The sequence below is a fragment of the Phaethon lepturus genome, unplaced genomic scaffold (assembly GCF_000687285.1).
Source record: "Phaethon lepturus isolate BGI_N335 unplaced genomic scaffold, ASM68728v1 scaffold7790, whole genome shotgun sequence".
Classification (NCBI taxonomy): Eukaryota; Metazoa; Chordata; class Aves; order Phaethontiformes; family Phaethontidae; genus Phaethon; species Phaethon lepturus.
In genome coordinates, this window is record NW_010514037.1 from 40,331 (window position 1) to 53,695 (window position 13,365).

Here is a 13,365-nt window from a genome sequence, read left to right on the forward strand (position 1 = left end):
AGATAATTAGCAAACTAGAGAAATAGCACACAATGGGAGGGTTAGAGACCTGGATTTGTTTGGCCTTAGAAGAAGACTGTGTAATTCGTACCTACAACTGTTTAACAGGTGGATACAGAAAAGAGGAAGCCAGATCCTTCTCAAAGGTGCTTAGTGACAGCACAAGAGGCAACTGTCACAAGGTAAACTGCAGGAAATGCTGATTAGGTATCAGAAGACTGCTTTTCGCCATGTCATGGCCAAATACTGCAACAGGTTGCCCCATAGATTCCGTAGTTACGGAATCTACCTCTGATGTTCCAAATTTGACTGATTAAGCAGTTGAGCCATCTAATTTGATCTCACCTGCTATGAAGAAAGGGTGTGACTAGATGACCTCCAGGGGTCCCTTTCAACTTGAATTATTCTATGACTCTATAGTAAGAGCAGGCAACCACCCACTCTGTAGAATAAAATAGCTCTAGCTTAGCTGCTCCTAAAATATGTTTCCATTTTAGCTCCATTGCAAAAGTAGTTCAGGAGCCCCCCTTAAAAAGTCCTATTAGTCCACAATAAAAAAAATCATTATTATTCTTCAAGACAAAAAACACACTTCAGTCTTATCAGACACTCAAGCAAAGTTCTGAAAAATATATTAAAACAGACTTACTGCAATAAAGGGGGCAGGATATTACAGTCCAATACATAGTCTCTGCACATAGTGCTGTCTCCAGCAATGTTGCCAAGAGCCCATACTGCCTGCAATGAAAAACAGAATAGTAATTGCTTTTATTCTCACAATACAACCAGTTTAGTGTATGTATTAGAGTGGGAGATACTCTGTTCTTACTGTTAGATCCTGGACAATGTACAGAAGTGGAATGCATTCTGGTTGAGTATTACGTGTATACACCCAAGCTGATAATATGATTCAGGAATAATTACACAGATCTAATAGGAATACCAAAACAGCCAACATGTATGTCTCCAAAGACTTTGCAGGCAGACATAACGTTGCTCTGTCCACAATATAAGAGATGAGCTTATCTCCTCAGGCTTAGCAACATACTAATTCTACACTCCTCCTGGTTCAAGTCCAGATGTTCATAGCACAGGTCAAGCAAGTTTGTATCTACCCAAAAATGTTTGTGTAGAACAGCCCATATTAGTATTTCCTAAGAAGCCATAAAAGCATGCGTTGTTTACACAGTCATATTAAGAATGCTGACAGCAACTAAGATGAAAATGAGAATCTATATGAAAGATAGACCAATATTCAGAATCAAGAGTTCAGATAGACACTGGCATATATTTTTTTAAGAGAAAACTACACAAGACAGAACCAGTGTTGCCTATTAAGACATATACATGATAAAATGCGAGGACAGATGTTTTGTCCCTGGGACATCAGTACTACTGTAACCCTTCATTTTGAGAAGAAAAGATGTAAAATACCAGAAGATAATTAAAGAAGTAAGAAATTAATCTTCTGTAATATGATGAGAATAAGAGATTTGGTTTTATTTATATGTTTGGGTCAAGTGGTGTTCTTGGTATCACTGTCCACTAGTATGAGACCTATAACTGAAAAAAACTGGAAGTAGTCAATATGAAGTATAAAATCCATTTTATGAATTCTATGTGATTTACAGACAGTATTTTGTCACACAAGAAAGTTATGAAAATCACATTTGCTATTTCAAATTAGCAGAGGGCTAAGTGTCATGTCAAATAGATACGCGTACCTGCTCATATGACCCATACAATGTCTACACAACCACTGGAAATTCTTCCAATACTGCACATACAGGACAAAAACAATCCTATTTATCACAGACGGCAGCTGAATGTCCTCCCCAAATTTCTCTTCAGTTGAAGACTATGTATTTATTTACAGTAAAATGGGTTACAGTGAATAACTATTTTTCCAACTAAGCATATGTAACCTCCCCACACAAAATAAACATGTTTTCCAATCTGTATCTCTACTTGAAATAAATTACTCCTCTAAAAAACCAAAACAGAATAAGCCAAATTTGTAACTTGAAGGAAATTCTGAGATAATGTGAAGTAAGTTTATTATCAATATGATGTCAACTGATTTCTGTGGTGGCAAAAAGATGCTACTTCAAAAAACAGACTCCAACTACTCTAGAGGCCCAAAATTGCTAGCAAATCTCTGCAAAATTAATACAGCTAAAACCAGCTAACAAAATGTATATACAGATGTCAGCTTGCTAGATATTGATAGAGGAGGAGTCTTTTTATTTTGTATTACTAATAACACTACAGATTGATTGAGCTGAAGTCCCTAAACTGCAAGTTGTTAAGAGACTAGGAGACTATTCCAGGAAAGGATTAGTATGTTTTGTTCTCCTGCTGTTTTCCAGGCTTCTGCTGTCAGCCACAGTCAGCAACAGGGCACCAGGCTATACTGACCTTTGCTGTGAAACAGCACAGCCTTTACTATGCAATGCCCCACCAAACTGATCTTCATCAAGAAAACTTACTTTTCATTCCAATTCTTGTTATTTCACAACTATTGTGACAACAATTTGTCTGAAATAAAAGTATAACCTTGGATTTGACAGCCTCATGGACTCAAGACTGAATAGGTACCTACTGGAAAAACGTAGCTTAAGAGACAGAACATATGCCACTTCCAGCAAAATGTCATTCGTATTAAAACTGTAAGAAGCCACACTCATGTTGGTCACTGCCATGCTTGCTTTTCTGCAGCAATGAGAAGCCTGAGGAATGAATCAAAGGTATCAGCTGGTTCTAATAAACTTTTGGATCTTTTAAAAATGTTTAGAGGGAAAAAAAAAAAGTTAGAATTTGCAATAATTTCCTTTTATTGAACATGTGGGTAACTTCGTGTGAAGATACAATCTCCTTGCTTGGGCACCCTTACACATGTTAAAACACCCCTGGAAGCTGTATTTCACTTGTCTCTGGACTTTGTTTCTGCCATTATAGTAATATCTATTTTTAGGGTTGGCAACAGTGGTAATCACTTAATCCAGGAATCCATTCTGACCCTGAACGACAGACTGGTTTTGCAACAGCAAATCTCACATCAAAAAGTCTGACCAGAGAAGTCAAACAGCATCTCTACTGCTTTCCTGCTCTTGATTTTTTTACAGCAAGAGAAGTCCAAGTAGTCTGGTATCACAGGACCTGGTAAGAGAGGATATTGCAAGAAATCCTTGTAATGCTAATGACTGATAGTACACAAGATGCAAAGAAATTGAAATATCTTTAGAAAAAATATGCACGGTTTCCTTCAACAATGAAGATGTCTTTCCTTAAGGAATTATTTCAGCTCTTCAGATAAGTGAGGAACGTTAAGTTAAGCTCGTTTAAACTCTTCTTGTCAGACACTGCTATAAATACAAAGCTTCATCATGGCTCCCACAGAGGACATGTGAACAATGACAAGTATCTTTAGGGTTTGTCTGAATAATGCTCAATGATTCCCATTGCTTCTTTTGTGCACTCCTCAGGATGCAAATAGCTTGCTTAATATTTTGGCTTCATTCTACACATCCCAAATACTTTTACCTTTTCTGGATAGTTACAGAGATAAAAGTATATTTAATTCCAGTAAATTTTAGTCTTTATTAAATCAAAAAAATATTTTACTTTTTAAAAAATTCAATTTTAGTACTTTCCAATATATACATCCAGACCTGAAGTTGAGAAGAACCTGTAATTTTAAGGTCTGACTTTTTAACCAACACCTTGGGTAGCAGAGTTGTGTGTAAATTGAAAATGCAAATGTTGCCTTGTCAATTGACAGCATCTGTTTTTTCCCATTTATTGCTAATGGTGGACTAGGGATTGTTGCAGGTCTCCAGTTTCTTCTACTCATCATTAAACTCCAGTCTTTTCTCCTGCAGTGCTGGACAACCCTCAGTAGCTAATAACAGTAAAGTTCAAGTTTTGTAGAGTACTGTTGAGTCATATGGTGCCTTCTGTGAATAATCCATGTGCTTTCTGACAACCTTCCATTTTCCCCTAGATTCTGAAGGCGCTCAGCCTTCATTTCATTAGGCCTTTGGATATTTAAACCAAGTGCTAAACCAACCACCAACAGTGTGTAGAGCCTATGCCTCTTGGTGGAGAAGAAATATTAGGAAGTGAGAATCAACACCTTCTCTACTTTTGGCCACTGACTTGGGAAATGGATCTAACGTTGGGACGAAGACGGTGAAGATTAGCTTACATACAAGTGTGACAAGTGGACACAAGGAAAGATACCAGCAGGCCAAATTCCTCAGAGATGACTTCTACTATACCCCAAACACAGAAAATACCTTTTTTTCAGTGGCTGGGGTGATCATAGTTCTTTATTTTTCACATGTCATCCACCCAAACAGAGAAAGTAGCTCATACTAATGTATTAACTGGTTTTCCAGATTTTGATTACTAAGATATAGTTAGTAGGACTGTTGATGCCTGTCAAAAAGCCACCAAACAGAACTTGGGACAGGACACTCACAGGTCACCTCTGCCAAACAATGGTTACCAAAAGGAACAGCAATACAACTAGTAATGGAAAAATTCTGAGGGAAAAACACATTGTTTGCTTTAGCTGAAAACACAAGGGTTCCCAAAGGAGAACAGAGCAGCTGGGGATGCTCCTGCCATCAGCTGTCCAGCAGAGCACAATGACACATATCTGTCACTGTGAGACAACTTCAATGATCTCAGATAGGGAGCATAATGCCTTGCATCATTTTTGAGGGAAATTCAGTCTTCTTCAAGGAAACCCAAGTCGACATCCGGGTTTTAAATACCTCAGCAAGGCACCCAGGAAAAAACTACAGCTAGATCAACTTTAAGCATGTCTAAAGGGCTTTGATTGAGTCCTTCAATACAAATAATTTCAGTCTGACATTTCTAAGTTTCTAGATTTTTTTTTTAAGAAAAATTTGTGCTAAGTGGAAGAAGGTTAGGACACATGCCACTGACTAAATCTGGTTTTGCTGTACTGATTTTTAGAAGGAGGGGGGAAGGGAGATGTAGCCAAAGTGTTTTTCATAAATAATGGAAATACAGCTTCTGTAATAAACTCTGTTTCTTTGGAGGGAAAAATGGATGCCAACTGGTTTGACCACTGACATACACCCTGAGAAAGACTGATACACAATGCAAACAATGAAAGAGTTAAAGGATGGTAAGGTAATTAAATGTCAGCCTGCATAGCTTAATGGGAAACAGATCTTGTAAAAAGACACAAGATGTATCATTAAAATACATGTTGTTTAATAAACAGTTATAAAGATTCCCTCACACAGACTTATATAAAACCACTGATTTAGAATCACACTAAACTCAGAAACTAGCATACGTAAAAGAAACAGTGCAACACATTAGATTAAGACTGGCTTATAAATATGAAAGATAACTGTTGGGAAAACCATGATCAGATAAGGTATGACTAGTATCTGTTCCTGAGCCACTGATAAGGGAAGTTTGAAATAAAAGTCAGTGGTAAGTCTGTAAGACTGACTTACTCTAAGACAAAAACAGTGGACAATGATTAGCCAGTAATTCAAATTAAAATAATATTAAGTATTAATTTTTTCATTTACGCTATGACACATATTCAAAATTGTATTACCACTTACATTTCCTTCTACAGAATTACTACCCTCAGTAACAGCACAATGAATTGCTGACTAAATACAGCCTTCAGTATTTCTTTTTCTCTTCATCCTTTACTATACGGTTGTAGGGCTAGCTTTTAGCCTACCTGCCCTGAACATGTATTTTCTGTACTTTCCTGTATTTTTGTCATTTGTTGCCAGTGTAGCAAGAGTTGTTTGCAAATAATCTTCATAGTAGTACTGTGAGAGAAGAAAAGAATCATCATTTTACAGGAGAGAAAGTTTCAGAAATCCAGTTTGAGAAGCCCAGGACCAGATCTGTTCAAAACACAGCCCTAACTACAAAATTCACTTGCAGAAGTGCTGAGTTGTCCTCAACTACAAAACAAAATGCAAATATTTCAGTTTGAGCATTCAAAAAACACAGAACTAGTATCTACTTACTGAAAACTGATATAATCAAACTTTCCAGCATCAGACACTAGGCAATAGATACATTTATCCTGCAATTTCCTTAATCATAAGAAGCTGTTGCCTTTCCTCTCCTCATTCACTACAATGTGTTCCAACTTTAACAAACAGGGCCACAGTGTGACAAATAAAAGCCTCCTTTACTACCTGCTGATTTGTTACCAGGGCAACAATCTGTACATATACTAAATGAGATGAGAGTCATCCAGAAAAATACTATGCAATTGTGTACCAATACTAATGCAGAAGTACAAGAGCTGACATTTAAGTGCTTAATGCTTTCAGTCTTTGTTTTAGTAGGTATTATGGTGAAGTGTCTGGGGTTTTTTAAAGCTGTCGGAACAAACAGAATTGCTTTCATGTTGGCCTGCATTAAACGCAAGCTCAGCTGTGAGCCCGGCTGCAACCTCTAGACTGGCAGCACAGAAACCCACTGTGAAAAGGTGTAAGTAACACTTTGCAGCAGTACGTTTTCCTTCTTTAGCACAGCTTACTACAGAGCAATTTGTAACTGGTATTTAGAGACTTACTGGTAACAGAGAGATCGATTCAGCACCTGAATTACATAGAAAAATGTTTTCCAGTAATTATAACCCACTCTGCCTGCCTGCAATCTGAACTTTAACATGTTAGCATTTTATTAGGAGGCAGAGGGGGAAGGAGACAGATAAACTACTTAACTGTGGCCCCTAAGCTCTTCTGTTAATTCACACATCTTAAGGCTGAAGGCTGCACAACTCATTCTAACAGGTTCGCTCTTCCCACCTGCTCTCTGAACATCAGCAGGGATGATAACAACCACCTAATAAAAAAAACAAGTTAGCTCTTGCACATAAGACCATTAGGAGCAAAAAGATGGAGTAGCCCTTACCGCACTCAAAGCACCAATCATTCTGCAAGAACAGCACTGTACAAGTGATGGCTCAATTTGGAAAGTAATGCCATGAATTTCAACCCCCAAAAAACAAACTCTAAAAAGCATCATATAGCTAAGTCTGGATGAATTGTCACATGGGCAGAACATAGCATTTATCTGCCATTTTGGCAAGCTCCCTATCACATTTCTAGTTTCTAGAACAGACAGACTCATTTCCTCAAAGAAAGCTAAAAAAGATTGGACAAAAAAAAAACTTATTTCTTTTAATATTTTCTCAAACACCTGAATCCAATTTCTTTCAAAAAACCTTTTCCAAAATGATTCAGCCTGAAACAGACCATTGAAAATAGAAAGTTGCAGAGTGGAAGAACTAGAAAGCTATAAGCAACTGAGGAAAGAAAAAAAAATCTGTCTGTCTTGTGGTAAATGTAAGGCAACCTTAAGTACAGGTGGTACATCTGAGCCAGTTATAAGAGAGGCAAGTTACACAAAGCGATCCAATGCTTATGAGTCAGGACTCCTCCAATCATGCATCTCAATACAGCCAAATGCAAGGTCAGACATCCAGGAACAGAGAATAGAGGTCACACTTACAGGATGGAGAACTGAACCCTGGTAGTCAGTGATTCTGAAAAGAACAATGGATCATATTGGATAATCAGCTTAACCTGAGCTTGCAGCCAGCTTCTGTGGCACAGAGTCCACAAAGACATCTTGGATATTTACACACCAAAGCACCAAGTAGAAATGAAAATGAGGTACTATCTCTGCAAACAGTATTGCTGGAAGAGTGCTACTGGAATAGTCAGTGCTTGTAATTTCACCACAACAGTAAGATATTGAAACAAAGAAACATTCAGAAAAAGGTCACCAAAAAACAAACCAACCACCACAGAAATACCGTTACAATGAGAATTCAGAGCTTAATTTCATTTGCTCAAGAAAAATCTTAGGCCATGATCTGTAAATAGCTAAAGGAAAAAAACTGAGAGCTTACTAATTGAGTATACAATGAAACAAAAACTGTACCCAAAGCTAGTCAAATTTGTACAGTAAAGGCAGATAATTTCAAGTTAGGATTAAGATTAACTGAAAACCTATTTGTTAACATGATTAATATTTCATCATCCTAAGTCTTCAAAGCAAGATTATATGTCTGAAATACATCCTTGTTCAAACACAAGTTATGGACCTCATGAGGAAATTACTGAGTCAAATGTTTGGTCTGTGCTTTATACTGATCCCTTTGGGCCTTAAAAATATTAAGCTACTCTGTGAGGAACATAGAGAACAAACTATAATTTTCTCTGTAGAGAACAACCTATAATTTCCGCTCATGCTTTATCTTCATGAGAAACAAGCATGAACTTTCCATCTCTAAAGCGATTTTTTAAACAAGGCTCCTTGAATTCCTCAATACACAGAAAAACAGTAACCCACTAGAGATCAAAATGCATTACCCCATTAGCTGTGATTAAATGTATCATTTCCAGAAAAAGAAAAATACAATACTTGCTTAGATATCTTAACACATACTAGGTGGAAAGGAACAGTTGTGCAAAACTGCCAAAAATTACATTTCCTCTAAAGGCTTTCTTACAGGATAGTCTTGTTCCTTTCTGGGGAAAGAAAAAGAAAAAGAAAAAAAAAAAAAGAAACCCCAAAAAAAACACAACCCAAACAAATAAAACAAAAACCTAAAACCAAATACCACCAAACCACCACACATACACACAGAAGAAATACCCCATCACCATTCTTAATCTTTACCTGTTCCTGTACATCTTCAAACTCTGAACTAAGCAGCTCTATGAAGATGGGGACGGCTCCTGCTTGGATCACTATTCGAGTCTGAAGGGAGTTTCCTGATGCAATATTTGTCAGCACCCATGCAGCTTCAAACTGGAAAACAAAATACAAAAGAAAGTTTACTACGAGCTTTCTGTGCCACACCAAAAATGAAGACTTAAGTGTCTTTAAAAGACAGAAAGACTTGGCGCAGGGAAAGCATGAAATATTACTAATTAACACAGACATTTTGCAAAGTAAGAATCAGATCATAGAGTTAAGAGTTATCAATATCACTTGAAACCAAAATTTGCAGAAGTTCCTTACAAGAACAAGATCTGGTTTGCTGTGGCTTTTCAAATATTTTATTTTGCTATGCAATTGTATTACCTTTGGCCTGTTCTACTGCCTTTCCTTACTGGCTAAGAACCAGTACACAAAAAATAAGTCTTCCCACAAAACATCTGACACCTGCATTCACTGAATCCGCAATGATATTCCTGACAAAGAGACACTATCAACATTGTTTGACAAAACTTGATGGATATAAAGCAAATAAAAGCCATTAAAAACAACAAACAGGAAAGAAAATTTAATAAAAAAAACACCTTTGTGATCACAGTATGGTAGAACTACTGCAATTACAGCAAAGTACTCCTCTCCAACTCCAATGATCAGTATTTGCTGCCAAGAGTTATTAGTGTATGATGCTTTTATTCAAGACTCGAAGCAAAACTGAGATCCTGAATTAACACTTTGCATCTTTTGATTTAACTGTTTTTGTAATTTTTTTTATTTTAATCTCAACTTGCAAAAGCATTAACTTTTTAAGCTGAAATGCGAATTTTAACACTACCTGATACAGACCTCAGAAAATACAGATTCTAGAAATCTAGATTTTGGTAGATTTCTGCATGCTTTTCACTCCAAAAATTATTATGCTACACTAGCAAAATTAAAATCCTACCAGATACATTCAGAATCTTGAGAATGAAAAGACTACTAAAAGTTGAGTGAAAAGGCAAAAAATAACAAACAATAAAAATGGAAAGTTGTATGCTATAAATGACCAATTTTGACACTACTAATGAATTTTATTGAACTGATGTCGATCCAGCAGTATTCCAGTGAAAATCCTGATATACTTTCCAAGACTAGCTATCCCTGAAGAGCAGTAAGGACTTAGACTTAGGATTTAATCATAAAAGCAACTCCTGCTAAGGAGATGCACAGAATCCTAAAATGTGCCTGAAATAAGAACTCAACAATTAAGCCTAGGCTTGTAAGGCTTTTAAGTGCTACTAATTATTAAAGACATCTATTTTAAAAACACAATTACTCCTGCCGTCCTGACCAACTAAAGGAGACATCTTCTGGTTAAGATGCGATCAGAATAAACAGTTCCAAAATACGTCGTTCTAATACACAAAGAGCATGGGCTGCAATAAAGCAGAAACACAATGTCAAAACTGCACGACTCATCATTAATGAACTAGAAGCAAAATATTCAGGCCAGAGCTTAAAGCCAACATAAAATGTATTTGCTTTCCCGTAATTCTACTTTCCTCTGAAGGGAATATCCAGTGTTTTGTGATACAGTATGACAGAATTATTAGTCATCTTTCAACCACAGAGGTTTCTTACTCATATTTTAGAGCTTGCCCTTAGGCTTCCTAATACATGCCACAAGGCTGAACTAGTCACAACTCAGACTCACACTCTCTCCAGTCATATACCCATCACAGAGAAGAAACACTGTGTATAGACAGATTAATCAAATTTAAGACCAAATAGCAGGTACTTCTTTCTCAAATCTGTACTTTGCTTCAAATATTTATAAAATAAGTTTTGATTGTGAGTTAACCATAGATGTCCCCATCTTCTGTAGAATGAAGTTCTGTTAAACTGAGTTCTTCCAACATCTAACCAGAATCAAGGGCGAATTAGATGATGCCCTTGTGTGAGCATCACTTAACATTTCAGATGGTATAAGTTACATAAAGGTCAGCTGACTGATAGTTTCTCTCCTCGTTCTCCACTGTGGACACCTGATGCTCCAGGATGCATAACTAAGGAATAGCCACATGCAAGCGGCAAAGGACAGAAAAATAAAATACTTTACGATAAATCAAGGTAATTAACAGGAAGACCTCATAACAAAAAGATTTTGCACATGACACAGATTTACTTGTTAACCTATGGTGTAAGTGATCATGGAGATGAGGGGAGCTTTTTTAAGTCTTGAAATCACTTGAGTAAAAACTGGACAGAGGAATTCCAGACAAATTAAGCCTTCCTACCACTGATACCAGAAGCCCAGTTTTTACTGGATATTCCATAGAAAACACAGAAGAAAAACAGAGCATCAAGTCACATAAAGTTCCAAGTTCATCAACGTGGAAGAGTTTCCATATTCAATCCACCATACAAGCACCTATAGTATCTGAGCAAAAAAAAAAACCTTCAGTGTTTCCAGAACAAGTTGAAAATCCTTTCCTCCTACGGCTAGGCTACAGTAGGCAAACCCAAAATCTATGCCTGTGCTAAGGAACAATTTTGGAAATACTGACAGAGTAAAAACAAATATTAAAAAGTGAGGTCAAGAGGAACTTCCTAAGTGATCACAGCAAAAAGTTCTACCTGCAGATCCTGAACTCCCAAGCAGGCAGACAGATTTGGCAAGATAAAGGAAAATTAACCTGTTGGAATGGAATATCAAGAGCAATGTACTCTGGTTTGTATTTTCAATGCTTTGTTACAAACTCTTTAGGACAAGCTTGGAATCACAGAATCATTAAGGTTGGAAAGGACCTTCAAGATCATCAAGTCCAACCGTTAACCCAACACCACCATGCCCCCTAAACAATGTCCCAAAGCGCCATATCCACACATTTTTTGAACACTTCCAGAGATGGTGACTCCACCACCTCCCTGGACAGCCTGTTCCAATGCTTGGCCACCCTCTCGGTGAAGAAATTTTTCCTAATATCCAATCTAAACCTCCCCTGGCGCAACTTGAAGCCATTTCCTCTCCTCACTAGTTACTTGGGAGAAGAGACCAACACCCATGTCGCCACAACTCCCTTTCAGGTAGTTGTAGAGAGCAATAAGGTCTCCCCTCAGCCTCCTCTTCTCCAAACTGAACCAACCCAGTTCCCTCAGCCGCTCCTCTTAAGACTTCTACTCCAGGTCCCTCACCAGCTTCGTTGCCCTTCTCTGGACACGCTCTAGCACCTCAACGTCCTTCTTGTAGTGAGGGGCCCAAAACTGAACACAGTATTCAAGGTGCGGCCTCACCAGTGCCGAGTAAGTTTCAACTTTGATTTTTGCTCTTTCCATGTAAAAATCAATACAATACATGTTACATCAGTAAGGCCATCAGAAATTGAGTCCGTCTATGATTGCGTTTGAAGTTTTTTAAACTAGAGATGTATCTGCATTGGATGAAGTATTCTCAGCCCTTATTTTCCCTTACTATTCAAGTATGTCCTTCAAATATTAGGAGCTTGTTTCCTTTTATCTGCCTGTCTTAGGCTTCAATGCTAGAGCCCTGTAATTAATGAAAAGTACGGCATTTTTTTAATATCAGATCACTTACAAACTTTCCACTGGAGTTGCAAACCAATAAACTGGCTTAAATCTAATACATACTCTTAGCTACTGTCCACAGATTCCTCAATGGTAGCTAACAGACCTTTGGAATTCTGTGGATATCAATTTGAAAAGTAATTGCTATGAATGATACCTTTTCTCTAATGTGTAAGAAAAAAGTATCAATTTTTTTGCATATTTCCACTCACCAAAATTTGGATGTCACATGGCATTAACAAATTTGTTGCCTTATGCATTTTGAAAGAACATTGATTCTAATCTATATATTGTATTTAATCGTTAAATTTTTTTTTCTTTTACTACATAATTAGTTTTCTTTCATTTTCTACTAGCCCAGCAGAAGGAGCTCTGACCAGAAAAAAGGACAGCTGGAAATGACACAAAGCTCCAAGAACCACCACTGTAGCAGACATAATTTAGTTCTTCAAAACAAAGCAATTAAGTTTCAAGGTTTCTATGCTTATCATTATGGATTGTAGTTCTAATTCTAAGCTTTTTATAAATTTAATCAAAAATTTAAGTCCTAATTCTAAATATTTAAAACTGTCTTCAATTCATACAAAAAAGACAAACACTAAAGTTGAGTTTAATAGCTTTTCATCTATTGAGGTCCAAATTTCAAACTCTGTTTTTGTTAAACTACAAAGTGACAAACTGCAGAGACCCCATCCTAGCAACCACACAACTCAGACGTGTCTCTCTCTCCCATCCCCAGCGGTCTTGCTAGAAACCCTGAAGACAAAATAGATATTTTAACCTTGTGAAGAAAAAGAGAGAAAGTATAGCTGATTAAACAAATCACTGATTTTTCTTCCTACCTAATTTGCATCACCAAATACCTTCATAATACAGGAAGATAAATATATTTATATTTGTATACCTGTAATGTACAGTTTTCTTTTCGTTTGAGGAACTCCACAAACCTGGCCACCACTCCTGGTGTGCTTATGACTTCATCTATTGGGGGATTTGGTTCTATTTAAAATAAAAAACAAAGTTACGTACATTCATTTTTTTGTAGGG

At 37.0% G+C, this 13,365-nt stretch overlaps 1 protein-coding gene across 1 annotated transcript in view; it reads right to left on the minus strand.

The window, feature by feature from the left end:
• KPNA1 (karyopherin alpha 1 (importin alpha 5)) overlaps window positions 1–13,365 on the minus strand; it is a 42,836-nt gene that overhangs the window by 24,420 nt on the left and 5,051 nt on the right. Inside the window, exons 4-6 of the mRNA XM_010291867.1 lie at window positions 13,223–13,317; window positions 8,713–8,844; window positions 650–738 (exon numbers count right to left, since the gene is read on the minus strand). Coding sequence (XP_010290169.1) covers window positions 650–738; window positions 8,713–8,844; window positions 13,223–13,317 — 316 coding nt within the window. The remainder of the gene's footprint in view (window positions 1–649; window positions 739–8,712; window positions 8,845–13,222; window positions 13,318–13,365) is intronic.